This window comes from Mesoplodon mirus, assembly GCF_964341445.2.
Source record: "Mesoplodon mirus genome assembly, chromosome: 9".
In the NCBI taxonomy this organism is placed as follows: domain Eukaryota; kingdom Metazoa; phylum Chordata; class Mammalia; order Artiodactyla; family Ziphiidae; genus Mesoplodon; species Mesoplodon mirus.
Window position 1 is genome coordinate 102,712,512 of NC_138985.1, and position 27,011 is coordinate 102,739,522.

A 27,011-nucleotide genomic window follows, 5' to 3' on the forward strand; every position below is an offset into this window, starting at 1 on the left:
TGAGAGCTGGGGAGGGGGTCCCACGTTCTGGTTCTTTCTCAGGCCCACGCTGATCAGCACCAGATATGGTCGTGAAGTTGCAGGGTTGCCTTTACAGCACACCCTCCCCCTCCCTCGTGAGCTGCTGGGATCCTCACGCCCTTCTCAGCCTCTTTTCTCTAGGGTCCCTCTGCTGCTGAGGGTCCCTCTGGAGGAAGGGGATTTCGGAATCTCATCCACACCTAGACACTAGTGACTCAGACCTGCCCTCTTTGGACTTACTTAAAAGAGCTTTAAAAATAGGTACCTAAGAGAACAATGTCTGACCCAAAGGAATGATTCTCTAATGCATGAATATAAGTGCTGTGGCACCTGTTTAGGGAAGTAAGTTTAGATGGTGTGGGGATGGGTCCTAGCACTGCCTCTGAAATCACCCTGCCCAAGAAGGTTTCCACTTAATATACGTAACGGTGGAGTAATAGACTCCTTCTACAGCTACTTAGGAAACCAGGTCTTGCTGATAGCAGATGCGCGTGAAAGGAATATTGCCTGCTGGTATCATTGTAGAGCACGATCAGAATCCAGAGTTCGTTGTGTACGCTGTCTCTGCTGCCCACCCCCCAGTCTGTTTCCTCATATGCCCAGTGTACATCAGGGCTCTTGTGCTACCAGCCTCCTAGGGGTATTGCATGTGAAATTTCTCTCTCCCCCTCTCCCCACCCCCTGCCTCTGTGTGTGTATAGTGGGATATAAACATTGGTTGCTGATATTTCTAATTTCCTGTGGTCTTGCCCCCTTAGAGTAAGTAGTCTTAGGGCAGCAATTCATAATAACTGGTATTTATTGAGCACTTACTATGTGCAGGAAGTACGTTAGTATTTAGCATGAATTATTACACTCATGCCTTGGGTCTTAAAGGATTTAAAAGGCAGAAAAAGGATAGGAACAGTCACTCCCCGTTCCTTGTTCCTGGGTCTCCCTTTGCCACTGAAGACCTTGAGAGGTGGAGGTGGGGGAGAGGAGGAAGGTGCTAGCCTTGGACTAAGGGAAGCTGGAGTGATGTTGTAGAAGGGGAGAGGGCCGGGGAGGTGTGAAAGGAAAGAGGAAGAAGGGGAGAGTGAGCTGGATGCTTGTGTTTGCCCCTTGGGTCCAGTCCCCACCTTCACCTGCTCTGTGCTCAGAGGCTGCCCCCCTGCACCAGGTGGATTCAGGAAACCGGGGGAGCGGCAGGGAATGAGGGTAGGAGGAGTGAGATTTTGGGTGCTTATTCCCTGCCCCTCACACAGGTTGGCTGTGACGCCCTGCCGAAGCCTGCATCACCCCCGCCCCCCGCCTTTCCCGGTCTCGGTGTTATAACCACATCCTTGTGTTGCCAGCCCCAGGGCCCTGCACCACCGTCGGCTGGTCTCTTTACACTCTGTGCTCAGCTTCGTAAATTGTCCCTTTTGGAAACTCTCCTCGGTTACCCGTTTGGGTATCCTATCTCCCTGGGACCCTGACCCGCAGATAGGAGGGCATGCTCAGAGGGCAGAGCGTGGCTGAAGGCATAAAGTCCCAAGGGGCTCACAGGAGGGGCCACCCCTGCTGCCCCACTGACCAGTTTTCTGGCCCCCCAGCTGAGGCTTCCAGAGCCGGAAGCTCATGTCTCTGGGCTGGAATGCAGGAGGTGGGGAAGGTCATGGGCTTCTCCGTTGCCTTCCAGGTCGCCCCGCTAACCCGTTCTTTGCAGGAAAATAGGTTTGTATTGGGAAGCCCACATTCTGGGCACACGAATTTGGTGCCCAGATGGTGCCTGAACTGACAAAAGCCTAGCACACTGACAGGACCTGTAGACACATGGGTAAATATTTTGCCTTTCTTCTTAGGCAATATTTGAGTCTTTCAAATTTAATTGCTGTCATAGGCGGGATGCTTGCATCCTTGAGGCAAAGCAAATAGTGAGGGCCTCCAGCGGGGCTGCTGGGAAGTTCTCCAGCCAGGCTTCCTGGCCAGCTGCCCTGCCCGCGGTGCCTGTCCGTCAGCTCCTTGCTCTTGTCGAGTGTCAGGTGGCCTCTTCCCTCACTGGCTGGGTGGGCTGGGGGTGAGGGAGGCTCAGGGAGCCTGGAACCTGTGGCCACTTGTTGAGTATGTTTTGAGGCTGAGAGAACCTGGTCTTGGCTAGGAAATCAGGTACTTTTCTCAGACATGAGTGACAGGCACCAATCTAGCTCTTACCAGTGGGATCCTGTCTTGTGTCTCCCAAGCTGGGTCCAGGGAGGATTTTGTTTGATCTTGAAATCGCGGAATGTAGGGTGGCTGCCAGTTTGCATGACATCTTTGTGCAAGTTAGAAAAAGGCAGCCTCTCTGCTAGGGACATATCCCGCATACCCCACCAGGGTGCATGTCTTGGCAAGCAGAGCAGCAGCTGGACTTCAGCACCTGGGTACCCTCGGGAGGTGCCCTTACGCAGTGCACAACCTGCTCAACTGTATATGTCCCAGGTAGTTGCTGATGATATTCATGTAAAAACCCTTTCTCCCTTATATCTCCCTCTCTTCTTTCTTTTCCTGTTTATTCCACCCCAAACCATTGACCTAGTTGACCATCGGATTACATTTACAAAGTGCAGTGAGAGGCTATTCCATGTTCATATGTGATCGACAAGCCTCTTCTTACGTTGTCCAGACAGGGAAGAGGTATTTGCTGTAGGATCCCAGAGTTCTGCAACAATCACCTCCTTTTATTCAGGACATTCTAATTTGCCTCAATTATTTTAATCTCTTGCATATAATAGAAGCAGTTGGATTCCTTGCCCACTGTGGTCTTCTAAAGGGCGCCTTATATTATTCATTGCTTTCTTCAAAGCACGTGTTCTTGGTGCCCGCCCTGTGCTGGTGGCCAGGGAGATAAAGATGGACGAGTAAGACGGGTCTCTGCCCTTGAGAAACTCATCATCCATTGGGGGAGTGAGGCGTGTAAATAGATAAATCACAGCCCATCGGTGGGCTGGCTGCAGTAGGAGAAAGAGCATAGGGAGGGAGAAGGAGGGGACGTTGAATGCCTGCTGCTGTGTGCTGTCCTAGATGCAGGGAGGCTTTGCCGAGGAGCTGGAGATGTACCAGGTGAAAGACAGGCAGGGAGGAGAGGAGGGAGAGTAGTGAGCGGACAGGGCATTATCAGGGCAGGGTATGTGGGGCGGTGCGCCTGGCTGGAGCCTAGGGTGTGTAGTGGCTGGGGCCCAATGGGGGCTGGGACTTTCTGCCGGGAGTGTTGGGTTTATCCCGTGTGTGAAAGAGACTGCATTTTCTGGAATGCATTTTCCTTCTGGAATGCAGTCCGAGCAGCGGTGCGGAGGGTGGCCTGGTGGAGGAGACTCCCATCAGACAATTCTGAGTTCTAATCCTGGGACTGCTAACTCCCTTGGGCAAGTCACTTCATTTTCTTCAGGCTTCATTTTCTTATTCGTAAAATAGGGGTGATGAGCATCGTAACTCCTACTTAATTGGGTTATAGAAAGGGTTAGTAGGGCAGTGTTCATAACGGTGTCCCGCTGGTGGGACGAGTACAGAAGCCGCGAATAGGTTACAGGTGGCTGAGGTGTGGTTCCTTCAACCCTCCCCGAGGCTGGACCGGGCGCAGCAGCCCATCTGCTCATCCCGGCTGCCCTGCACACATCTCTTCTACATGCGCCAGGGCATGAGGAAAGTTGGAAACCACTGGTCTACAAGGCTCTTGGCAAGTCTCTCCTACCTAGTAAGTCCTCAGCAAATGTGGCTGTTTGTTGAGATCAGTCACCGTTTTTGTGCAACTGTGATAGAGGGAGTGGGGACAGAGAGGGCAGGCTGGACTCCAGGGACAGTTCTGAGACAGAACTGACCGAATTTGGTGACCAGTTGAATGCCAGGGAGGAGTGGCACCACTAAGGCTGGGAAAGCCTTGGGGATGACTGGGGTTTGTGATGCGGACTGGATGGGAGGTGATGCTATTAATGGAAATGGTTATGGAAGTGAGGTGTGAGTGTGCGTTGAAGCGGAGACTGGCAGACTACTTTGTTTTCTGTTTACGTCTTTATTGGAGCATAATTACTTTACAATGGTGTGTTAGTTTCTGCTTTATAACAAAGTGAATCCGTTATACATATGTTCCCATATCTCTTCCCTCTTGCGTCTCCCTCCCTCCCACCCTCCCTATCCCACCCCTCCAGGCGGTCACAAAGCACCGAGCTGATCTCCCTGTGCCATGCGGCTGCTTCCCACTAGCTATCTACCTTACGTTTGCTAGTGTATATATGTCCATGCCTCTCTCTCACTTTGTCACAGCTTACCCTTCCCCCTCCCCATATCCTCAAGTCCATTCTCTAGTAGGTCTGTGTCTTTATTCCTGTCTTACCCCTAGGTTCTTCATGACATTTTTTTCTTGAATTCCATATATATGTGTTAGCATGTGGTATTTGTCTTTATCTTTCTGACTTACTTCACTCTGTATGACAGACTCTAGGCTTTTTCTAGAAGTATTACCGACTTAGGGAAGAAGGAACATAGAGGTGGGGGGGGATGTGGTCTGGGGGATGGTATGGCATGCGAGAGACTCAGGATGTTTGTAGGCTAAGGGGAGAAAGGCAGAGGAGTTGAGAAATTAAAAGAAAAATAGGGCAGGGCTTCCCTGGTGGCGCAGTGGTTGAGAGTCCGCCTGCCGATGCAGGGGACACGGGTTCGTGCCCCGGTCCGGGAAGATCCCACATGCCGCGGAGCGGCTGGGCCCGTGAGCCATGGCCGCTGAGCCTGCGCGTCTGGAGCCTGTGCTCCGCAACGGGAGAGGCCGCAACAGTGAGAGGCCCGCGTACCGCAAAAAAAAAAAAAAAGAAAAAGAAAAATAGGGCATAACACTTTCCTCAAACTTTGCCCCTTTGGACAGCATCTGTCCCACTGAAAGAGTGGCTGCCAATAATGGGCAGTGGGCGGTTGTCCAGATATGATTTACAATAAGGCGCTGTCTAAATTACTGCACTGCACCAATTGCCAGGTTCCCTGCTGACAGTGAGCCAGGGAATCAGACAGTTGAATCAGGTGCCACCACTTATAAATTGAAAATCAGTGGGGTGCAAAATGGATTACCATCAAAATCCATTCAGGTGCAAAACCAAATTTTAAAACCCGTAACCTTTAAAAATGACACCTTTCCTGATTGTTCACAATGCGCTGACACTGAGTTTTAACATCCCCCAGATACGCAAGTGTCGATGGAAGTGTCTGCAGGAGGCCAAAGACTCCTAATCATGCCTTCCTTTTGGAATTTGCAAACATGGCGGATTGATAAATTCATGCTTTGGCAATTCTGTTAGATTCTCGAAGGTGTCGGTTCTCAAACTAAAGTGTGCAACAGAATCACCTGGAGGGCCTATTAAAATTCAGATTGTAGGCTCTACCTCCGGGTTCTTGATTTAGCAGGTCTGGGGTCAGGCCTGGGAAATGACATTTCTAGAAAGTTCCCAAAGGATGCTGATGCTGTGATCCCAGGGCCACACTTGGAGGGCCTCTGCTCTAAGATGTAGGACTATTTTGACAATCTGACTAGCAAAGCATGCATTGATTGATCACAGCTTCTCAGTAAAAGTCCTATTGGACCAGGTGTTGAGTATGTCAAGGGGCTTCAATTTTGTCCAAGAAATCTGAGAAGAGACTTGTTCAAGGAGATACAGATGGTTTTGAGTGCTTTGTGTTCAGAGGTGGGGGGGGGCAGGGGATAGAGAAAAGGCAAGAGGCCCCCTCTAGCTCAGCATTCCACAAGTTAGCACGTACTACATGATTAAGGCCGAGGCCTGCTCTTAACTGGTCTGTGGGTGCAAACTCTAAACGTCTTTAGGTGCCAAACTTCCTCCCTTGATTTTCTTGATTTTCTTAAGGTTAAACACACATGGCTACTGCTTTCTTAACAAGCTGCTATCAGCCTAAATGTTGACTCTTCCCACCTCTGAATGATGCCAGAGGTGTATTTTTCTATCTAAATCCATGGCGTTTGATTTTGTCTTACTCTCTTGCTTTTTTGGAGTCCAGGTTATTACCTTGTACATGTAAAATGTAGGTGTCACCAGGCCCAATATGGAACGAGTCCCTTGCCCCAGGACAGAAAAATGGATCCTGGAGACTGCCCCAGACCTGGTTGCTGCCTCATTAACATCTGGTCTCCTGTCTCTCTTTGCCAGGAGAAATTGAGAGATGCACATACATCAAATACCACTACTCCTCAGCCACCATCCCCAGGAACCTCACCTTCAACATCACGAAGACCATCCGCCAGGATGAGTGGCACGCCCTGCGTAAGTACACCTGAGTTTCTTTCTCTGGCTGTGACCTGTGGAGGGCGCGGAGACTGGATGCCCATCAGCAGCTCGGTCCGGATGGACAGATGCCCCTCCGTGTGAGACCTGTGGACAGTTTCAGAACTTGGCGGCAATCCTTAAAGTGTCGATGTCTGTGGGTCACAGTGGCCTCGGTTGGTTTTGATGGCATTGTAGCTTTTGAGGAGTTTGCTTCTACCATTAAAACAAAAAACGACCAGCAGTTAGATGGTGATCAGTGGTCTTGCTTCGCCATCCTGGTAGGCATTTAAGATTTCACCTGTCTGACCAAACCAACTCCTGGGATTCAAGTCCAGCATGTCTCCAAGTTGCTTGGGGTGTTACTGTGGCAACCTGCTAATCCCTCATGGGGTAAGACCTGCTAAGACCCGGTGGTGGTGCAGGCAGTGGTGGCGCTGGGAATTTGCATGTCGGAGGGGTCACGAAGCGGGAGGGGCTGGTCCTCAACTTACAAGTTTCTGTTTCCCCTAGAATGATAGGCTTTGGGACCCATGTTCGCATGTGATTGCTCAGAGGAGATCAGAATATCTGCCTCCATTGGTTAGGGAAATTCTTGGTCAGGGATTCTCAGAGACTTAAATTATGATGAGAGGGTGACTTAATGAGCAGACAGAGTTGGTTGGCTATTTTTACTTTTCTGCTCCATGGGGATCCACCTGCTTGTCTGTGTCAGGAAAGTTCTCCTTCATCACCGGCACTGTTCTTCCTGTGAACACATTCTTCCTCTTAGTAAGCTCCACGCTGCCTCTGGTGCATTGGTCATTTCTTCCTGATTCTAGCTTTTTTCACATAATGTCACAAGATTAACTTTCAGTTTGTGCTTCTATGTGAAGGAGGCTCTTTGTTTCTTGATAACAAGGATCCTGTAATCGGTAAACTTTGAAGAAGGTCAAAACCATCTTTTTTCTCTTTACCGTTGCCTCATTGTCTTTTGCATGCATGGGGCCCACCAGCTATGTTCCACTTTTTGGTTTGGTTTTAATCAAATCACCATAGCTTGAAGTGGGGGTGGGGTGAGAGACAAGTAAAATTAAACAGGCGGAGCAATCGTTCGTTGGTTTCAGGAAAAAGATTCTGACTAGGTGTCTGGATGAGTGTTACTTATTGCCAGTGGCCCAAAATGACATAGGGCAGGTATGAGCAGATAGGCATGCATTAACCAAATGGTTCCCCCCGACCCTTACAAGCTTTCTCACTGCTGGAGACACGAACCAGAACCTGGGAACAGGGAGCTAATGGCCAATGGGCATCCTCAGGTGCTAGACATTGAGCTAAGCATACCACATACTTATTTAATTTTAATGTGAGATTTGCCTTAGGGACACTAGTAATCAGGGTTATTAATTTCCTGTTTGAAGGGACACATGTTAAGAGCCAAGTATATAAATCCCTGGCAGTGACTGCTTATTTGTCAAGTTGCATTGGTCTGGGATAGTCACTTAATAGACACCTACAGTGCATGTTCAAGATACATGACGAGCCTGGTAGAAGAACCACTTAAACATAACTTAAGCGGTGCAGTGGAGGGGAGGGGCATCATGGAATCTCAGAAGGAAGAAGTTGTCGGTATTTCGGCTTCAATTCAGAGTCACTCAGTTCAATCACAGTTACCGAGTTTTTCTGTGTACCAGGCACACGGTGGATATCGAGGCCACAGGGAGCTCTTTCAGAGAGCTCATGTCTGGAGGTGGAGGAGGGTGGGCAGGAGTGGAGAGATACATCCACAAAGCAAATAATTACAGGGCAATGCACTAATTACAATATAGTATAATGGCTTCAAGCAGTTAAGGTAGTTTGTGAAAGTTTTTCAGCAGGAAGAATTATTCTAGCGTAAATTGCACAGATGCATATTTCAAGGGCATCACTGAAAATATGTTACATGGTGTTAGCAGAGGTAGAGAGGAGGCTAATGCTAAGCTTTATGGACCTTCTCTGAGCCCAGCGTGTCCCGGGTTCTCGTTCTGAAACTGGAGTGCCCTTAGGTTCTGCAAAATCGAGCGTGCAGGCGCTGCTGTGGGGAATGGGGGTGCTAACAGATCTATTTTTAACTGATAAAAGCCATCTCAGCGACGGATACATGCAGAAGTTTTGGGCACCCCATGTTGGGTGAAGTCGAGGCTCCCCTTTGGTGAGGGATTCATCTGCCTGTTTCACAGAGTGACCTGATGGGCTGTGAAGCAGGCAGAGAGCGTTTGCCATTCCCGACATCGATGACAACTATTTTTAGCCGGAGAGCAGGCGAGCCTGGGTCACACCTGAAGCTGCTGCTGAACGTAATTGGCAATGTTGGCGCAATGGGGAGGTGTAGTAAATGCCAGTTTTAATTTTCAAAGGTCAGATACCATAGGACATTAGGTGGGAAATGGGCACATAAGCCCTCTTTGAAATTAACTAGAAACTGTCAAAGGTTAGCAAACCCCTATGGTCAAGCTTTGGAAATTAAAAAAAAAAAACAGACTCTGATTTCTTTACCTATTTGAGGGTCCTGTATTATTTAATACTGTCAGTGGGATCAAATAAATTCCTTTAATACGAGGTTGGTTATCATTTTATAATTTTGCCATAATACCTTACATTCTATAATTTTTCTCAGTAAGTAATTTTTGCCAAAGCAAAAAAATTGATTTTTTTTTCTTCTGAAATAACTTCTGGTAAGTATTTTGGACTTTGGTTAAACTTAGGTTATACCTACATTTTCATCAAGAATTTGCATGTGGTCATCAAACACTGTTGTGGAAAAAACTTTTTTCAAATAAGAAAAGCACCATTTGGTTTAAAACTATGCTGTGGGTTTTGAACAGTTAACCCCACCAATGGGAGGCTTAACTATTTGGCTGAGAGCTCATTCACCTTATGGTCACATGAATAGCAGGCGAAAGAATAAAATTATCTTTAGGTCGCTAGGTTTATAAATCCAAGTGTAAAGAGCTAATAACCATGAGTCAGGGGAGTAAAGGTCGGAGAATCAAATGTGTTTGTGCATGTGTATGTGTGTTTAGGGTGGTCTCTGCTATGGAGGTTTGAATACTGAGTTTTCTGGGTGATTTGGTGACACGGTTCTGAATCTGTCTTGGATGGTGATTGCCGAGGAAGTGTTGGGTGTACCTGTTTCTCCTTCCCACCCTGGCAAGAGCTCCCCCAGAGAAGGCAGACCTCCTTCAACAGTTGGGACCGTGCCCTCAGTCCACCCAGACCTGACTGTTGGCCTGGGGCAGCCCACCTTGACCTCCTCCCTGTCTGCTGCCACCCATGAGATCGCAGTGACCCCAAGTGGCATGGGTCCAGCCTCCGTGGGCTCCGAGGGGGCGCTGCAGCACTCCTGATCTGGAGCCTCCGGCCCCCTCCAGGGCTGGAGCAGGGTGGGTGAGTATCACTGGGCCGGCGAGGATGGGGCAGTGGCTACAGGAGATGAGCTTGGCTGATGCCACTCTCTGGGTGGGTGGTCTGGTTTAATGTCTGGAATATGACAGAAGCAGATCGGCAGTGGTCAGGGCAAGCAGGCTGGCAGTACAGTGACATCTTAAACGGTGCCACTTCCTCCTCTCACTAGAACACATCCCCACGGGCTTTTCGTGCTCTGAAGTCTAGGCTTGGGTTGCTGTGCTTGTTTGGAGAATTCTGTGTCCTTGTGTAATCTTCAGGACCCCCTGAGGCCATCCCTAGTGGTTGTGCCTTTGCTTTCACTGTCACTGGTGTCCCTTTGGAATGCGCTTTCAGCACAGCTGGGGGCCTGGATGCTGCCAGTGGCAGGGCAGGGGGTGGGAGGGGGGCCTGGGGGGCCTGTGATAGGAACTGGGCAGCCAGGGTGCTGAGAAAGCAGGCTCTGGGGAGATGATGTTGCTGAGATGTGGGTGCTTCTGCCAGAAGGAGCGGGCATGGAGCGGAGCTGGGCTGGGGGAACGGGTGGCAGGGGCACAGCGGGGGGCCTGCCTGGGGGCTGCAGGACCAGGTACCCACTGGAAGGCGTGAGAAGGGCAGCCCTTTCTCAGCCCCTGGTCTCCAGCTCTGCTTGTCAGGGCCTCTGGGCAGCTGCTGACGAGTCTCCCCCAGGGTCCAAGCCCTGAGGCTCCGGAGTCGTGTGCGTGTGAACTCAGATTCTCTCCTTCCACTTGGCGTTTTCAAGATGCAGGTTTCCCCTCACAGTTGATTGCCCCTGGCAGTGGGAATCAGGGAGTTGGGATTCCGCTTTCCTGCAATCACATCCTCTCCGCTATCTTTCAAGAGGCTGAGAGCCAAGAAAGCTCCAGGTTTTTGTTTTGTTTTGTTTTGTTTTAAAGCTTCCTTCTGTCAAGACTGAAAGTCCAGCTAATTAAATTGCATGGTCACACAGCACATTTCCAGCTGGCCAGGGAGGGAGGGAGAGATGATCTCCTCCCCCTGACACACACCCCTGCCATCCTCCTGAGGGCTCACTCCCCACCCCCAGGGACACACAAACACAGCCTCACACAGTAGCTTTGCAAAGTGGAATCAGAAGCAATATGATATGTAGTTAAAGAGGGAGGGAGAAGGGGAGGGAGGGAGCAGAGACGGAGGCTTCGTGGAGGAGCGAGGACATGTCAGTGGATGTGCTGCTAAGAGGGAGAAGCAATAAAATTCAGAACTGTCTTGTCTAGTGCACGCCCCTGAGTGACACACTTGGATCCTGACCCCGAGACTCCTGACCACCCACCATAGAGGCCTGTAGCTTAGCTCAGTCTGGGGGGACCAGCCCCACCCAGGCTGTGCATGGTGGGAAGCCCAGCCTGTCTGCTAATCTGCTGTGGATCTTGGTGCCGAATTCTTCTCTTACTCTGCTTGGCCACGTGTTCCCCCTCTTCTAGCCTCTTCCGTAGTCTCTTCCACACCCTCCCCTCTTTCGAGGATTAGCACGTCCTGCCCCTGAACCCTAGTCTCCCGGGTGCTAAGACTCCCTCCAGCCACCCCTAGGTACCGCCCGCCTCCTGGGCCCAGAGCTGCTCCTTGCCCCTCCCCACTGGCATTGGCCTTCTGGCCTTGGACTTGTGTTGGCTTCTTGCCCGATGGCGCTTACCTTCTCCTTTCCTGATGGACTGTCCTGGCCCTTCGGGACCAGCCTGCTCATCTGCCCTCTGAACTTTACTCCTACTCAGACCTCTGGCCTTACAGCCTAGGAGTTGCCTAGGTTTCTGGTCCCTCGTCCCCCAGCCATCCCTGCTTATGACAGAATGAATGTGGTAGACCCAAGGGGTTGGGATGATGATAAGAGTAATTATAACAGTGATAACTGCCTCTTGCAGATGGGGTAACCATGCCAGGGAGGAAGGGGCTGCCTAGAGGTCCCTTCTCGGCCTCAGAAGAATCTGAGACTCAGGATCCAGGTCTGAACTCCAGCAGACACCCTCCAGCTATTTTTTCTTTGTTTTTGGCTGATGTTACATAAAACAGCCTAATGAGGTAAACATCCTAGACCAGAGAAGCTTCGGTCCCCTGCAGTGTTGGCCATTTTCCTTCCCCTGCATCTGCCTCTGAGCCCAGCCAGTGTGAGGTTCTCACTGTGTGCAGTCTGTTGTGAGCTGCCTCTTGCTTGCAAGACTGGCATCCATGGAGGTCATCCCTAGCAAGAAACCGTCCCCAGAATTGTGGAAGCTTGGTAGCACAGGAACTCAACTGACAGAGCATCCCCTTATGTCGCTTGGTGTTCTGAAGTCTTTGGTTTTTGCAACCCATCCCACGTTTCTCTGCCCCCAAACCCTTGCAGGGAACATTGTAAACCTTTCAGGATACCCCAAAGCCTGCAGCCCAGAGGCTGTCCTGTGCTTGTCCTCCCAGAGCTCCTATGGTATTTTTGCAACAGGCCAGGCAGAGAACACACACATCTTAATGTGGTATCACACCTACACCTGCTCTGGCAGCTGTAACTCATGCCAGGACTCCTTTCCTTCACAGCTTTCCCTGCCTGTCAAAACCTACCTCTTGGGCTTCGCTGGTGGCGCAGTGGCTGAGAGTCCGCCTGCCGATGCAGGGGACACGGGTTCGTGCCCCGTTCTGGGAAGATCCCACGTGCCGCGGAGCGGCTGGGCCCGTGAGCCATGGCCGCTGAGCCTGCACGTCCGGAGCCTGTGCTCCGCAACGGGAGAGGCCACAGCAGTGAGAGGCCCGCGTACCGCAAAACACCCCCCCCAAAACCTACCTCTCTTCTGTCCCCTTCCCTCAGGCTTCTGCTAGACAGCACGTTTACTAATTGGATGAACTTTTTTAAGGTGTTAATGTCTCCTTGGGTTACCTGTCCTGATAGCATTGTTATTTTTCAGGAGACCTCACCTAGAGGCGTGACAGTGAGGTGTTAAAGGTCATGTGGAGATACTTTAAAATTCTAACATGTGTAGCTGTTGATCCCACGTACTTAGATGGTGGCCTGGCTAGGAACCAGTGGCGGAAATGGAGTGGGAGAGTTTAGTTTTGAGGCGGCCTTAGGCGTAGGGAAGGGAGAGGCCTGGAGTAGGGGGCGGGGTGGAGTAGGGCACAACCTTTTCTGTTAAAGATAGCCAGGTACTGAAACAAAGCTGAGAACCACTGTGCCGGTGTAACCGCGGTCGTCAAGCCACAGTTCATCTGAATGGGCAGGTCCAATTTTGTGCTGGGAATTACTGGGGAGCCTGGCCTAGAGGCATTCTCTTAGCTCCTGCAGATTGGAAGGTGTTTTCTTCTGGCCGAGCACACTGATCTGGACACCACAAAGGAGACCTGGGTGCAACCCCCCTGGCATCCCTCATCCATTTGTTCATTTACTCATTCAATATTCATGGAGCGCCTGTTCCGTGAGAAGCCCCGGGTTAGGGGCTGGAAGGGATATTAAAAGGTATCCTGCTTTCCAAATTGGATGATCTATTTCCAGGTGCCAACTAGGCAAGGGATCAAACTGCTTGTTAATGTTTATCGACTACCCAGAGTGCAGGCTAATGCGGCTGACACGCACACATCATGGGTCCCGACCTCCACATTTAAATTGGCAAGAGCTCATTGCAGGGGATATAAAGGCAAAACATAAGGCAAAACTACCATATCACAGAAGCTTGGCCTGGTTTTTTTGTTTGTTTGTTTGTTTGTTTTTTAAACAGTCCAGGGAAAAGTGGGGATGGTCTAGGATCTGCTTTCTCTAGGCCCTCTAGAGGAACTGTCCCAGCTCTAGGTGCTGAAAAAGAAGCTCAGTATTGCAGGTGATTCATCTTTCCAACAGCTCAGACAACAGAAGCTCACTGTGCAGGCGAGCTTACAGCAGTGAGGGGGAGAAACAGGACGCGGAGCCGAGTGTTCCCGCGGGCGGGGGCAGCTCAGCAATAGGGAATCTGGGTTGGATGAGACACGGATATCTGGGCAGCAGACACTTGTCATCAGGGCAGTGGGTCAGCAGGTATGAATACAGTAAGTGCTGCTTTGGGGTTTCAGGACTGCATGATCCAATAGGGAAGAGGCTTGGCCAGGAGAAGGCAGGCACTAGTTCCCGAGAAACCTGGAACATTATGGAGTTAGAGTAAGAAATAGAGAACAGCTACTAGGAGAGAAGCCCAGTTTTATTTAAGGTCAGGGGTACTATGCCTTGAACAAGAATGGGGCACGATCTTAGAGCAGCAGTCTCAAACTGTGATCAGGATTGGTCCTGGGATTTGGGGATGAGGCTGCTTCTGAAGATGGTAGGACTACAGGGGGAGGGTAGGGGAGGAGGCATCTGGGGACCAGAATCACTTAACAGAAAAAGTAAGCAGGTTCTACATTGTGTGGTAAAGGTCCTATCAGAGTCTAGTCCAGTGCTCCTCAAATGTGGTTCATGGACCAGTAGCATCGGCATCATGTGGGAACTTGCTAGTAAAAGCAAATTCTTGGGCCTCAGCCCAAAGCCACTGACTCCAGATCTCTGTGGGTGGGGCCCAGGAATCTGTGTGATTCTTAACACATTAAAGCTTGAGAACTCTTGGTCTGGAGGGCACTGAGGGCAGGGGGCTGTAGTGGTCAGTGAAGGCTCAGGAGAGGAGAGAGTGTGGGTGGGCTGTGGACGGGAGCTGGGAGAGGAAATATTGCATTTTGCACCTCTCACACAGAAGCAGGACTTTTAAGTCATTTGTATGTCGTGTGTTGTCTGTTTCTACTTGGTTATAGCTTTGGTAATTTAACTTTTCCATATTCCTTTCTGTTAATTGAATAAAACAGCATGGAAGAGGTGCAGTGTATTTTCTTTTTTTCCCCCATTGTGGGGGCATCCTCCTGTTATCTAGCCTGAAATCTCTATCTTGTCTCTGCAATGTTCTTGCAAAACGGACTTCAAGCTAGGGGACGTGGCATTGAGTTCCAGCTCTGTCGCTCTCTAGGTGTATGACCCTGGGCAAACTACGTGAGTGTTTTAAACCCAGTACAGTCGTCTGTAAACCGGAGGTAATACTACCTGTCTTGAGAGTTTTATAAAACTTAAATTAAATAAAATGAATCATGTGCAATCAGTCAGTAACTCTGGAAAGGCTGATACCAAGTAGCATTAGGTGCTGTTATTATCAGACAGCTGTGCCAGGGTTCCCCATAGGAAATGGGGGAAAGGCTCTAAAATGATACTTGGGGACTTGGGGGCTTTTCTGTTCAACTCTGTGCAGCCTGTGTGGGTGAGTGTGCCTCGTGTGTGGCTGTATGTATTGGTGGGTCTGCTGTGGGTTTGCTGTCTGCACAGGTGTGTGTGTGTGTGTGTGAGAGAGAGAGAGAGAGGGAGAAAGAGAGAAATGGGAGCTGGCATCGGGCGTCTCCAGTGTGGGAGTAGAAAGTGGCTGAGCAGTATTATGTGCTGAAAGGCAACAGTGGGGCATATTGTAAAAGGAGTTTAAGAGCAGAGAACGGGCCGTGTTTGGGATCCTCACTGGGAAAGTGCAGCAGAAGTAGCTAATTTATCAGTTGTGTCCAATAAGACTGCAGTTTAGACCGTAAGGTGAGTCTCTAAAAGAAGATTTACGTGCTGAGTGTCTAAAAAGTAACATTTTCAGAGCTTTGAAGATAAATACACTGTGAGTACATTTGTATTGAAATTGTCAAGGGAAGTATGGAAATGATTGTCTCCTAACTGTTGTAGCCCAACCCTGCCTTCCAGGAAGGCTGTGGTTTCCAGTATGTACTATGATGAGATCCTTTCCTATTCCTGAAAGGAAAAAACACATTCCCAAAGAGGATACTGTGAGAGTGTTGGCGGTATAGGGAAAAGAGGGTCCAGGAAGAGGATAGGAGATGCTGTTAGGGTTGTGGTGGCGGGGGGGAGGTGCTGGAGGCGATATTTCTGTCCTGGGGGAAAGGGAGTTCCTTATTTTCAGCTCAGTGCCCACAGTAGGCCATGGGGTGGTGTTGTCTGTGGTTGGTCTTGGCTTTCGCCCTTCCCTGTTAGCAACTAAGAGGGACGAAGAATAGCAGGGAGATGAGTTGGCCTTGGAGACAGCTGGTAACCTGCCAGCTGGGAGAGAGGGGCTACAGGGCTGCCCAGCCTGAGTCCCTTTGGGAGGCAGAACTAGAACCCACGCCTTTGTGAATGCCAAGTTCACGCTCTTTCCTCACTCCGAGGGTCTCCCCCCACCTACGTCTTATTGACACAAGACAAGCCTACTCACTTCTTCTTCTCCCCTCTCTGCCTGCTTTCCCAAATATGCTTTTTTTCCCCATTATCCCAGAGGACAGCTCTAATTCGTCCTCCAGCTGGCCCTCCCCCACCATCAGCTCCTTCCACTGCATCCCATTGTCTAAAGTAAATGAAGAGCCCCTTCCCATGAGCAACCAGGAGGCCCCCCCGCCCCCCCTGCTCCATCCAAGAGCTCTAGTATTCAAAGGAAACGAAAGAAAGCTGTTTATTTTCCACTTCTCTGTTTTTCTTTTTCATTTAATTACTGGTATCACAACAGGATTTTTTTTTCTGTTGCTTTTCATTGCAAGCTTATAGTATTTCATCTACATTATGAGTTAAATAGGTTTTTGTGGACTAGCCTAGAAACCCAATCATCATTTATAACAGATATGACTTCTCTGGAAATGGTTTCTGAATTCCAAATAACATACTTACTAATGAGGTCTTAGAATAGAGCTCATTTCAAAGCTGGAGACTGTATCTTCTACTTTCTAGGCAATATGCCTCTGAATGGTCTTGCGGTCTCCCGTTTCTACATCTGTTGTTCTTAGGCTGGATCCCCCAAATTAGACACCCTCAGTGGGGTGACAGCTCAGACTCCCCTGTCCCTTGTTCTCAGCCCATAACCAGCTACTGATACAAAGTTAATTCATGCCCCATGATGTGTCCTGTGTAGGCTTACCCGACATCCAGAAACCCAACCACAAGACATCAAGCATCCTTGGTGCCTAGGTATCGTTCAGTCTCAGGCCCCACCTCTCAGTTCACGTTGGTAAAATGAGGCTATTCATGTAACGTTTCCCTGAGGCTCCTTGCTTGGGCATCTGGCACCAAATTAGAAATGAGCAGTTGGAGTGGGGAGTGTGTGTGTGTGACCTTCTGAGGCTGAGTGGCTGCTAAACATGGGTGTGGAGGTGACACCACTTGGGACGGACACAGCATTCGTGTTCCTCACACCACCACATTCCACCGCCTCACTCTTGGAGCATCTAGATGCTGCACGGTTGCCGGGGAAACTTGGGAAAGGAACTGTACAAAAGCTACCTCCTCCCTAAGCTCCTGGGCACGCCCTCTTGGGGGTGGGGGTAGAGAAGGGGGGGCGCGTTCCTTCTGGCTGTGTGTGTGTGTGTGTGTTGGGGGGGGCAATGCCGACACCCAGCCAGCACCCGTTCCCACCCCAGCCTGGCTTTTTCCACGTGTCATGTTAGCATTACATTCTGCTACCCTCCCCTTGTTCACATTGCCATCGGCTCCTGCCCCAAAGGATCGTTTCCTTTCCTGGAAGTAAAGATGACTTCTCCACTTCAAAAAGAGTAGGGATCTCTGGTTTGTGGTTAAGGTTTGAAATCCAGCTGCTATTTAGCTCGGCAGAACTAACAGAAGTGTACAATTAAAAAGATTACTAACTCGGCTCCATTTCCTCACTAAATTGAAGGAGAAGGGCTGGGATCCTAAGTGTTTACAATTCCCCGTCAGAGCTTTGTGGCTCTGGCTAACGAGGATCCATCTTTGGTCATTCTTGGAATGACCCGGCAGGCTCTTCATGCCTGGTTGAGGGCCTGCAGTGTGCACAGCATCTGAACCGGGCAGTGAAAGAGGGGCTTTACACTAGAGGACATAGGGCAGTGATGTCACCTTGAGACAGCAGGGGCCGGTGCTACAGGACGTGCACAAACACAATGCTATTGGCAGCATCCATAGGAGGAAAAGGTCATCTCAGCCAAGGATAACGGGGCAGGAGTAGTGGCCTTGAAATGGGCCCGAAATACTTCATTTGTTAAGTTTATTGAGTTCCTACCATTTACTGGGAACTGTTCCAGGCACCAGGTGAAAGAGCCAGCAATACCTACCCTCATGGAGCTTGCATTCTCATGAGATAATAACTCCCACTTATTGGTGAAGCCTTAACACGAGCCAGCGGCTGTATTACATCCCCAGCGTGCATTATGTCACCTAAACCTCAGTTGTCTTATGAGGAGCATATTGTTATTATTACAGCTTACTGTTAAGGAGACGGAGACTTCCAGGAGTTAAATAACTCAAGGTAGGGCCTGCCTGGTGGCGCAGTGGTTGAGAGTCTGCCTGCCGACGCAGGGGACACGGGTTCATGCCCCGGTCTGGGAAGATCCCACATGCTGCGGAGCGGCTGGGCCCGTGAGCCATGGCCGCTGAGCCTGTGCGTCCGGAGCCTGTGCTCCGCAACGGGAGAGGCCACGGCAGTGAGAGGCCCGCGTACCGCAAAAAAAAAAAACAAAAAACCTCAAGGTAGAGCCACGTAGTGTGAGTGTTACGGCTTTATGATACCTTAGGAAAGTCATCCATCAGCTCTGTCTGGGATGGATGGAGAGGAGTCTGGACTCTGAGGGGCCTTCTGTGACGTTCCAGGCCTGAGGTCATGGTGGTCTGGACTGGACTCCCAGCAGTGGATTATGTGAGACTTGGTAAAATAAGGAGGGGAGGCCACCCGCTAGGTGGGTGCGCTTGTGTAAGTGCTTCATGGGGAAGGGCTGAGATTCTGATCTGTAGACAAGGTCTGAACGAGCTTGTCTCTAACTCACTTCCCTTCAGGGGCATGGAGACTGTCTTTATTTTGAGAACAACTTTATTAGCACTAACTATGGGCTGAGAATATGGAAAGTAAGCTTTCCTTGAACTGTAGGGAAGAATTAACTATATTTTGTCGAGCTTACATTTCTCTTTCTGTGGGTAGAAATAGGGTATATTCATTATATCCAGAGCTAATTCAACTTTGGCATCTAATAAGTGCATGAATCATACATCTCTTTGGCCTTCAAGTCTCAAGGCTAACAACAGTTTTCGTCTGTCATTAAACAAGACCTCTTTTTTTTTCTTTTTACATCTTTATTGGAGTATAATTGCTTTACAATGGTGTGTTAGTTTCTGCTGTATAACAAAGTGAATCAGTTATACATATACATATGTTCCCATATCTCTTCCCTCTTGCGTCTCCCTCCCTCCCACCCTCCCTATCCCACCCTTCTAGCTGGTCACAAAGCACCGAGCTGATCTCCCTGTGCTCTGCGGCTGCTTCCCACTAGCTGTCTATTTTACGTTTGGTAGGGTATATATGTCCATGCCACTCTCTCACTTTGTCAAAACAAGACCTCTTTGATCATGGTCATTAATCTATAAAAATTAGTTGTTGTATATATGTTATATTTAAATAAATTTAAATATACCAATCTCTCTGAAACTATTCTTGAGAGAATAGAATTGTCAACTGTAACACAGTTCGCAAACATACTCATGAACTCAGATTTAAGAGGATAGTTAGATTTTCTTCTGTCTTTGGATATTTAAACTGGGTTCTCACCTAGGGATCACAAAAGGGGGGAAAAAATCAATGCGGAGCTATTACTTACCCTCGGAAGAGCTGTTCTTCTGCCTCACCCGATTGGAGCTGTGAATAATTCAGCATGATCCCAGGCTCCTTTTTCCTTTCTTGAGGTTGAGCTTATTAAAATTGCACAGCCAGAAGACACTGGTGAGGAAATGGCTGGCACCCTCCATCTCAGCTGTCAGAACCCCCAATCTCAGCCCGCTCTCTGGGGACACTGGGCTGCCATCAGCTGGAGATGACGCATGGGTGAATGAAGAAAATGAGGAAGAGCCAGGTGTCTCCTGTATGCGGCAGTTTTTGTCCTTTCTCTCCGCGGCCATCCTGGTAGTGGGTGGAAATGGGCTGCTGTCTGCATGTTCACTATTGATTAACTTAGTCAGCATTGCCGGCTGCCTCATTAAGTATTAAGAGTTCACCGTACTCTGGGTAAGTGCCGAATAGACAGGGCTCCCTTTTAGAAGCTTTCCAAGACTAATTCATCTCCTTCAGTGAGATATGGAATCTCTAGAGAAGGCGTCTAAACTAAAGAGTCAATTGATTACAGTCAGTGCTGTGTTGTTTGGGGGGGGAGAGGAATCTGATTATGCTACAAAAGATTTTTTTTTTTTTTTTTTTTGCTGTACGCGGGCCTCTCACTGCTGTGGCCTCTCCCGTTGCGGAGCACAGGCTCCGGACACACAGGCTCCGCGGCCATGGCTCGCGGGCCCAGCCGCTGCGCGGCATGTGGGATCTTCCGGGATAGGGGCACGAACCCGTGTCCCCTGCATCGGCAGGCGGACTCTCAACCACTGCGCCACCAGGGAAGCCCCCAAAAGATTTTTTGAAATAACTTTTGAAAATGCTATGGTTCTATTGGAGCTTTTTTTTGTTTTTCTTTCATGAGTCAATATATAAAGTTTCTAGGACCAACTAGGATTCAACTTGGAGGCTGAAAATGGTGGGAACCAAATGAGACTTTTAAAATCCTATAGACCCAGGTCAGATTTCTTTAAGCATTGTCAGGGAGATTGAAACTGAATGTCAAATCTGATTAATCGTGAGCGGCAGGAGAAAATCTGAGATGGACATCGTCACCAAGTGCTATTCTGGCAGCAAACATTTGCCCACCATCTGAATCCTCCTTTAAGTCTCTGGTTGTAATCCTTCCCTCTGACCACCCACCCCCATCCCAGTTCCTGTTCTTCCTCATTAGATTAATGTTTTCCCCTCCTCCTATTTTATCTCTTTTTCGTCAGCTTATTTCATTTCTCCTGATGCTCAAGATAAAACATGATTATTATAGAAGACTTTGATAGGAAGGTATAAAAGAGCAGAAAAACATCATCTAAAATTCTACCAAGAGACAAATCACTGTTACTTCATATATCCTTTTGCATTTCTTTCCATGTTGTAAATCATACTTTTTATATAATTTTTTATTCCAATTTTTATTTATAATTATAAGCATTAAAACTTGGCATCAAAACTTCTCATAATCATAATTTTAATGGCATCATAATACTCTACCATATGGATATTCATAATTTACTTAATTACTTTTACTTAATTTACTTAATTTACTTTCCTTTCAAGTTAAGTGTTTATGTGGTTCTAATTTTAGGCTGTTATAGTGTTGTAATGATAACCCTTGTATGTAAATCTTTAACTATATTTTTGATAATTTGTTGAGGATAAATTTCTAGAACAGGAATTATTGGCTCAAAAGGTACATACTTTTTTTTTTAGTTTTAGTTTCTTCATAAACAATGACAAATTTCCTTTCAGAAAACTTGGGCTAGTTTCATCTTACCTAAATTTACCTACACTGAAAATTCTTTTTTCACTCAAGTATATGCTAATTTAATTGATGAGAAATAGTAACTCGTTTTTTGAAATTGTCATTACTGTGATTATGAGACAGGTTGAACTGGAAGAAATGGTTATGTTTCTCCTTTTTCAAGTTGTCTCTTCAATTGCTCTGTCTTTCCTATTCCTTACGTTTCCATCTTACATGAATTAATCCATCTTCAGGATGTATGTCACTTGGCTCCTCCTCTAGTCCCCCCCGACCAACCACTCCCCCCTTAATCCTTTGCTGCCTCTTATAGATTTCCCTCTCAGGGCCTATAGGTTGACAACTCCTGGATTACAGGTACCAAGCCCTAACAGGTGTTCAGAAAATGAATCCCAGTAGCTACTTAAATGGGTTCAGGAACACTTTGGATTTTATGGCTCCTGGAGTTGGTTAATGTTCTGGGCAACTCCAAGAGAAATGAGACCTTGTCTTGCTCAAATCTGTATGTCCAGCACCTGGAACAGAGCTGGCACACACAGAAGGCAAGGTGCTCGGTGCATATTTGTTTAATGAAAGGGCAAAGCCTTTTCAAGTTTCCAGCTTCTTTGCAGTGATTTGGCTCTCCTGACCCACAGCCCTATCCCTGATCTCAAGAAAAGTACAAGAGGGCTGCCAAGCAAATTTGAAATTAATCTACGTTTTGCAATTTGTACAAGAATATAATTAGATTCCTTCTCCAGAGGTAATCCGTTAATGTAATCAGTGACGGTAGTTACTCGGCATGTAGCCTTAAAAAAATCGCTGATGCCTCATAAAAATAAACACTTGCCTAGTAAAATTCTGTGCCCAGTACTAGCCATCTATCTGTTTTCTTTTTGTATGAGACATGGTATCTCCTCTGCAGCATGTCCACTTAGAGACAGAAGCCAGGCCTGTTCCCTGGAGGCTGGGAGGGCCCCCCTCAGTCACCACACCTGCGAGGTGGAGGGCTGCTGCTTTCGGTGGGAGGTGAAGAGCCGCATGGCCGTCACCATCAATCAGGTAGTTCTCCCATGCTGGCTACCCAGTGCTCACATAATTGGCCATCTGATACAGTCAGCACCGCTTGTTGCTATACAGCTTAACTCTTTTTTTTCTTTTTAAAGTAGAAGTGTAAGTATGAATTAAGCACCAATTAAACTCGTGTAAACAGGGGAGCAACTTCCTTTCTTCCTCCTTCGCTAACTTTGATTTTTCGTTCTTCTGCCAGAAAGCTTTCCCTAGCCCTGGGGTGTTGTGAGTCTCCAATTATCCTGCTTTTAACGGCAGGCAGGCCCGTGCCCATCAGGGGTCCTGAGCCTCCCCTCCAAGGCCTGTGCGGATACACCAGTCAGGCCCCAAACCCGGGAAGCAAGAGGGTGGTAATGGAGACATCACCCCCCGGTTGAGATAAGCTTGAGAAGGTCATCTGAGCACAGCTGTCAGCTGCCCTCTCTAGTAACCGGGGGAAAAGAGATGATGTCAGTTCCCTGAGTTGGGAAGTTCTTCAGTGACTTGGAACAGATGGAGGGAGAGTGTATTGATTTGCATATGGTGATCCTGGAGGAGTCGGTCAATTTTGAGATTAGGTCTCCGTCCTCTGCTCTCTGAGGGAGTTTGGGTGCCCCTCCTGTATATCGCTTTCAGCACACTTTGTATCGCAATCATTTGCCATAGTGCTTGTCTACCCTAGGGCAAGGAATATGTCTTATTCACCTTTTAATTCCAGGGTCTAGTATGGCATCTGGCACGTAGTAGTCATGAAAAACAATTCTTTAATGAGAAGAAGCTAAAGAGTAAGAGTGGAGTTGTTGCCTGCAGGGGCAGCTCAAAGCATAATGGTGCTGACTCAGAATTGTTGAAAGTAGAATTTATATTGCTCTCAACTGGGTGAGCTCTGTTTTTTTTTTTTTTGCGGTATGCAGGCCTCTCACTGCTGTGGCCTCTCCTGTTGTGGAGCACAGGCTCTGGACGCGCAGGCTCAGCGGCCATGGCTCATGGGCCCAGCCACTCTGCGGCACGTGGGATCTTCCCGGACCGGGGCATGAACCCGTGTCCCCTGCATCGGCAGGCGGACTCTCAACCACTGCGCCACCAGGGAAGCCCTGAGCTCTGTTTTGAGGAAGAATTTTCTCCATTTTCCATATTCACTCTGGAAACCTTTCTCCAAGTGATGGTCCCCCAGAGCTCTTCCTCCATTTTCAGGCTGGTCCTTCTCGCAGGTTCCTATGCATCTCAGCACAGACAGACACTGGGAGCTAAACTGTGGGTGTTGTAACTCCCACGTCCCACTAGGGTATGTGTTCTGCCAGGGAAGAGTCTTAGCCTCTGGTCACACAGATGCTTCCAGGGAGCTCAGTGTTTGGAAAGTCCAGAGCACTTTGACTTGTACCTTTGCTGGTCAGAAGGATGTTGAGAATTTCATGCATCCCTGGGGGTTTTCCACCAAATAGTACTTCTCCCTTTTGAAAAATTGGCAGCTCGTTGTTCAGCTTCTTTGACTTCACTGTGCCTCTGTCTCTATCCCATGAAATAGTCCCCCACAGAATTTCCAAACTGAGGTCCCAGGACCAGCAGCCCCAGAATCACCTGTGTGGGCTTGCAAAATACCCGATTCCTGTCCTGCCAGTTCAGACTACTGAATCAAAATTGTAAGCAGGGCCCAGGGATCTGCATCTTAACAAGCTCTGACGATTATTCCTATGTGCTAGGTAAAGTTGGATAACTCCTGCTCTAACGCATGGGGAGTTGGTCTCCCTGGGAGCAGTGGTCCTAAAAGATGTCTGGTCCAGATGGTGCCAAGGGATAGTAACTCCTTCCTTTCTACAGCCTGCTTCTTGGCTGATCCATAGTTATATATAAAGCTTGTGATATGAATTGTTGGGGTTAAAGTATGAATAAGATGATGCAGCTGTCCTATATTGCTTAAAATACAAGATGTCTGCATTCATACATGAATCACTTTAATACACGGCACACTGGGGCAAATCAATGCCATAAAAGATGGGGAGGGCTTCCCTGGTGGTGCAGTGGTTGGGAGTCCGCCTGCCGATGCAGGGACATGGGTTCATGCCCCGGTCCGAGAAGATCCCACATGCCGCAGAGCGGCTGGGCCCGTGAGCCATGGCCGCTGAGCCTGCGCGTCCGGAGCCTGTGCTCCACAACGGGAGAGGCCACAGCAGTGAGAGGCCCGCGTACCGGAAAAAAAAAAAAAAGATGGGGAGAAGGAGAGAGCATTTTACTGAGGTTAGGATGATCTGGTGAGAGTTTAATGGGAGGTAGGATCCAATTGGACCTTGAAGCGTGGCTAGGACTTCCCAGGCAGATGTGGGAAACAAAGACTGTCTAGACTGATGGAGCCACTTGAGCAAAGTTCTGGAGATGAGGAGGATGCTGGGATGTCTGAGCAGTGGAAGGAGTCCCGTGTGGCTGGAACAGAGAATGCGCCGAGGCTTAATCATGGGGAGAAGAGACTGAAGGAGGGGTGAAACTCACGTACATCAGCACTCTCTTCTTTTTGCCCAGGGTAGCCTTGAAACATTTTCTAGTGGGATTTGATGTGATCACATCCTCTGGGTACAAAACCTGGTCCAGGTGTTTGCATGACCATTCTGTTTCCCCACGTTTGGGTTAATAAAGTCCTTTATTCCCTTTGTGTCATCTCACACCCCATGCCCTCAGAAGAGTTCTGGGCCAGCTGCACTTCTGTTCTGTGTGGCAGAGCCAAGCCTTGGTGAGAGAGCAGGGGACGGAGGGAGAAGAGAAATGGTTTGGTCATCTCTGCGTTGTCCGCGCTCCTGGAGGGACAGACGTGGGAGGTGACAATCCATGACAGTGGATGATAGCAAAGGCATTTGTATTTGGCTTTGCAATGCACGGCATGATTGCCGGCTGCAGGAACAGCAGATTTACCTTCCTAATGAGGCAAATATTCAAATGAGCTGGCACTCCCTGAACACGTGCCACCAGATTGCAAGGCCCTGTCAAAGAAATCTTATCCATTTTCATTTTAGTATTAATTATTTACATCAATACTAGTTAGAGTCCTCTGGAGCATTAGCAGTAAGAGATCCCCATCATGTTGGCTTCTATGGCAAATGCATTCCCAGCTGTACATCTTCATTTGTGATTGATTTTTTTATGAAGCTGGGAATAACCTCCACCAAATTCAGAATCATTGAATCAAGGCTTCTGATTTATAATAAGGGATGTGTTATAAATTATATTGATAATAGTTTCCTGGTTGGTGTAGAATTCTTGCTCGAAGACGGATTTCTCTGTGTTGCGGTGTACACAGTAGGCTGGGAAAAGCCATTCATGGTTCTAATTCCCTTTTGAACTTTAGTTTCCACTAAAGTACAGTCAGATGTAAATGATGGGTTGTACTCCAAGCCCATATGTGGACGGAACAGAAGTTATAACCGTCAGTAAAAGCATTCATCTTTCACTTATTCATCTCATCATGGAATTCTATAGCTAGAAGCAACGTTGGAGATCATCTCATCAAACTCTATCATTTTAGTGATGAAGCCCAGAGAAAGTTAAAGATCTTGAGGCTGTAGTACTAAGTGTGTTTGTGGGGTACAGGCTAGCCAAGGATAAAAAGAAAAGTGGAACCAAACCAAACCCAGCCCTGAAAACCCTCTGAGGATAATGCCAGGTTGCTTGTCGACATATATTTTAGTCACCATACTTCCTAGGGGTCCATGATGGAGAGGCACTCCTACTTGTTCCTTAACAATTACCCATTGAGCCCCAAGAAATTGCCAGCCGCCCTTTGAGGTCTTGGAGTACGCTCGTGAACAAGGTGGGCATTGTCCTTGCCACTTGGATCTTACATTTCCCCTGGACACACTGTGCTTTTCTGCTGGCTTCAGGCCTGTCTTAGACCCAGCTCAGCCTAACAGATCCTAGGTGTGTGGTGTTTCTTAAGCTTGCCTGCTATTTGGTTTTCTAATGAGACCAAACAGAAGAGCACAAGAGGGATTTTTTTTTTCTCTCTGTTTAATCACCAGCAAAAGTTGAACTGGATGAGAGCAAGAGAAAGAGCAGAGCTGCAGTGATGTTCTCTGATTCCAGCTTCTCAGTGTTCTCTGGGAGGCTGTCCAAACAAACGCCCTCACCCAGAGGCCGCTGTGCATGTTGGGAGGGACCAGATAGAGGGAGCTCGGATCTCAGGAAGGGCTTGTATGGAGGGAGAGAGGAAATGGAAAGGTTCCCCAGCATCTCTGACTAAACCACGTGCAAGTTTGGGAAATTACAGAGATGAGGTGGAGGGGAACTAGACAAAGGGAGAGATGGGAACAAGCGAGGGGAAAGCAGATGTGCGGGTGTATGTGTGGCAGTGGTGATGTGGTTCCTAGAGCCCCTGAGGGGAGTCATGAAAGTCCTGAGCAGAACTTCTCTCTCCCCTGGGTGCACAGGCAGACATCACCCGCGGGAGGGGAGGCAGGCGCTGGGGCATCGTATCTGTGCCCTGTGCACATGTTGAAAGAAGATAACAGAGCCAAGTCAACTGCCTGGGGCCTGCACCTTTCCCAAGATATAGAAGATTATTTAAAAGGGATTGTCTGTCCCTCCAAGAACAGTTGCAGCGTATGGGATGGGTGAAGAGCTAGAATAAAGTAATCCAGGGTAAGGGAAGGCCTGGGAAAGGAGCTGATGAGACACGCCTTTAGAGTGGGAATAGTCAATGAGAAAACTATTAAAGTAGAAAAAAATAGGTAAATATTTATCTGATGCTCTGACAGGGGAAAGATTTTCTAAGCTTAAGGGAAATCACAAAAGAAAAGACTGATAGGTTTGTCTGCATACAAATTAAAAACTGTGCAGGCCAAACATTAATAAAAAATCAAAAGGTAAAGAAACCTGGGCAAATACTTGCAACAAACACCAACAGACGAGACGTTAGCTTTCTTAATACGGTAAGAGGGCATG

General features: G+C 48.4%; 1 protein-coding gene across 1 annotated transcript in view; it reads left to right on the top strand.

The window, feature by feature from the left end:
• Window positions 1–27,011, top strand: part of TMEM178B (transmembrane protein 178B) — a gene marked incomplete at its 3' end in the record, with an annotated part of 365,464 nt that overhangs the window by 109,539 nt on the left and 228,914 nt on the right. The window contains exon 2 of the mRNA XM_082632498.1: window positions 6,162–6,275. Coding sequence (XP_082488624.1) covers window positions 6,162–6,275 — 114 coding nt within the window. The remainder of the gene's footprint in view (window positions 1–6,161; window positions 6,276–27,011) is intronic.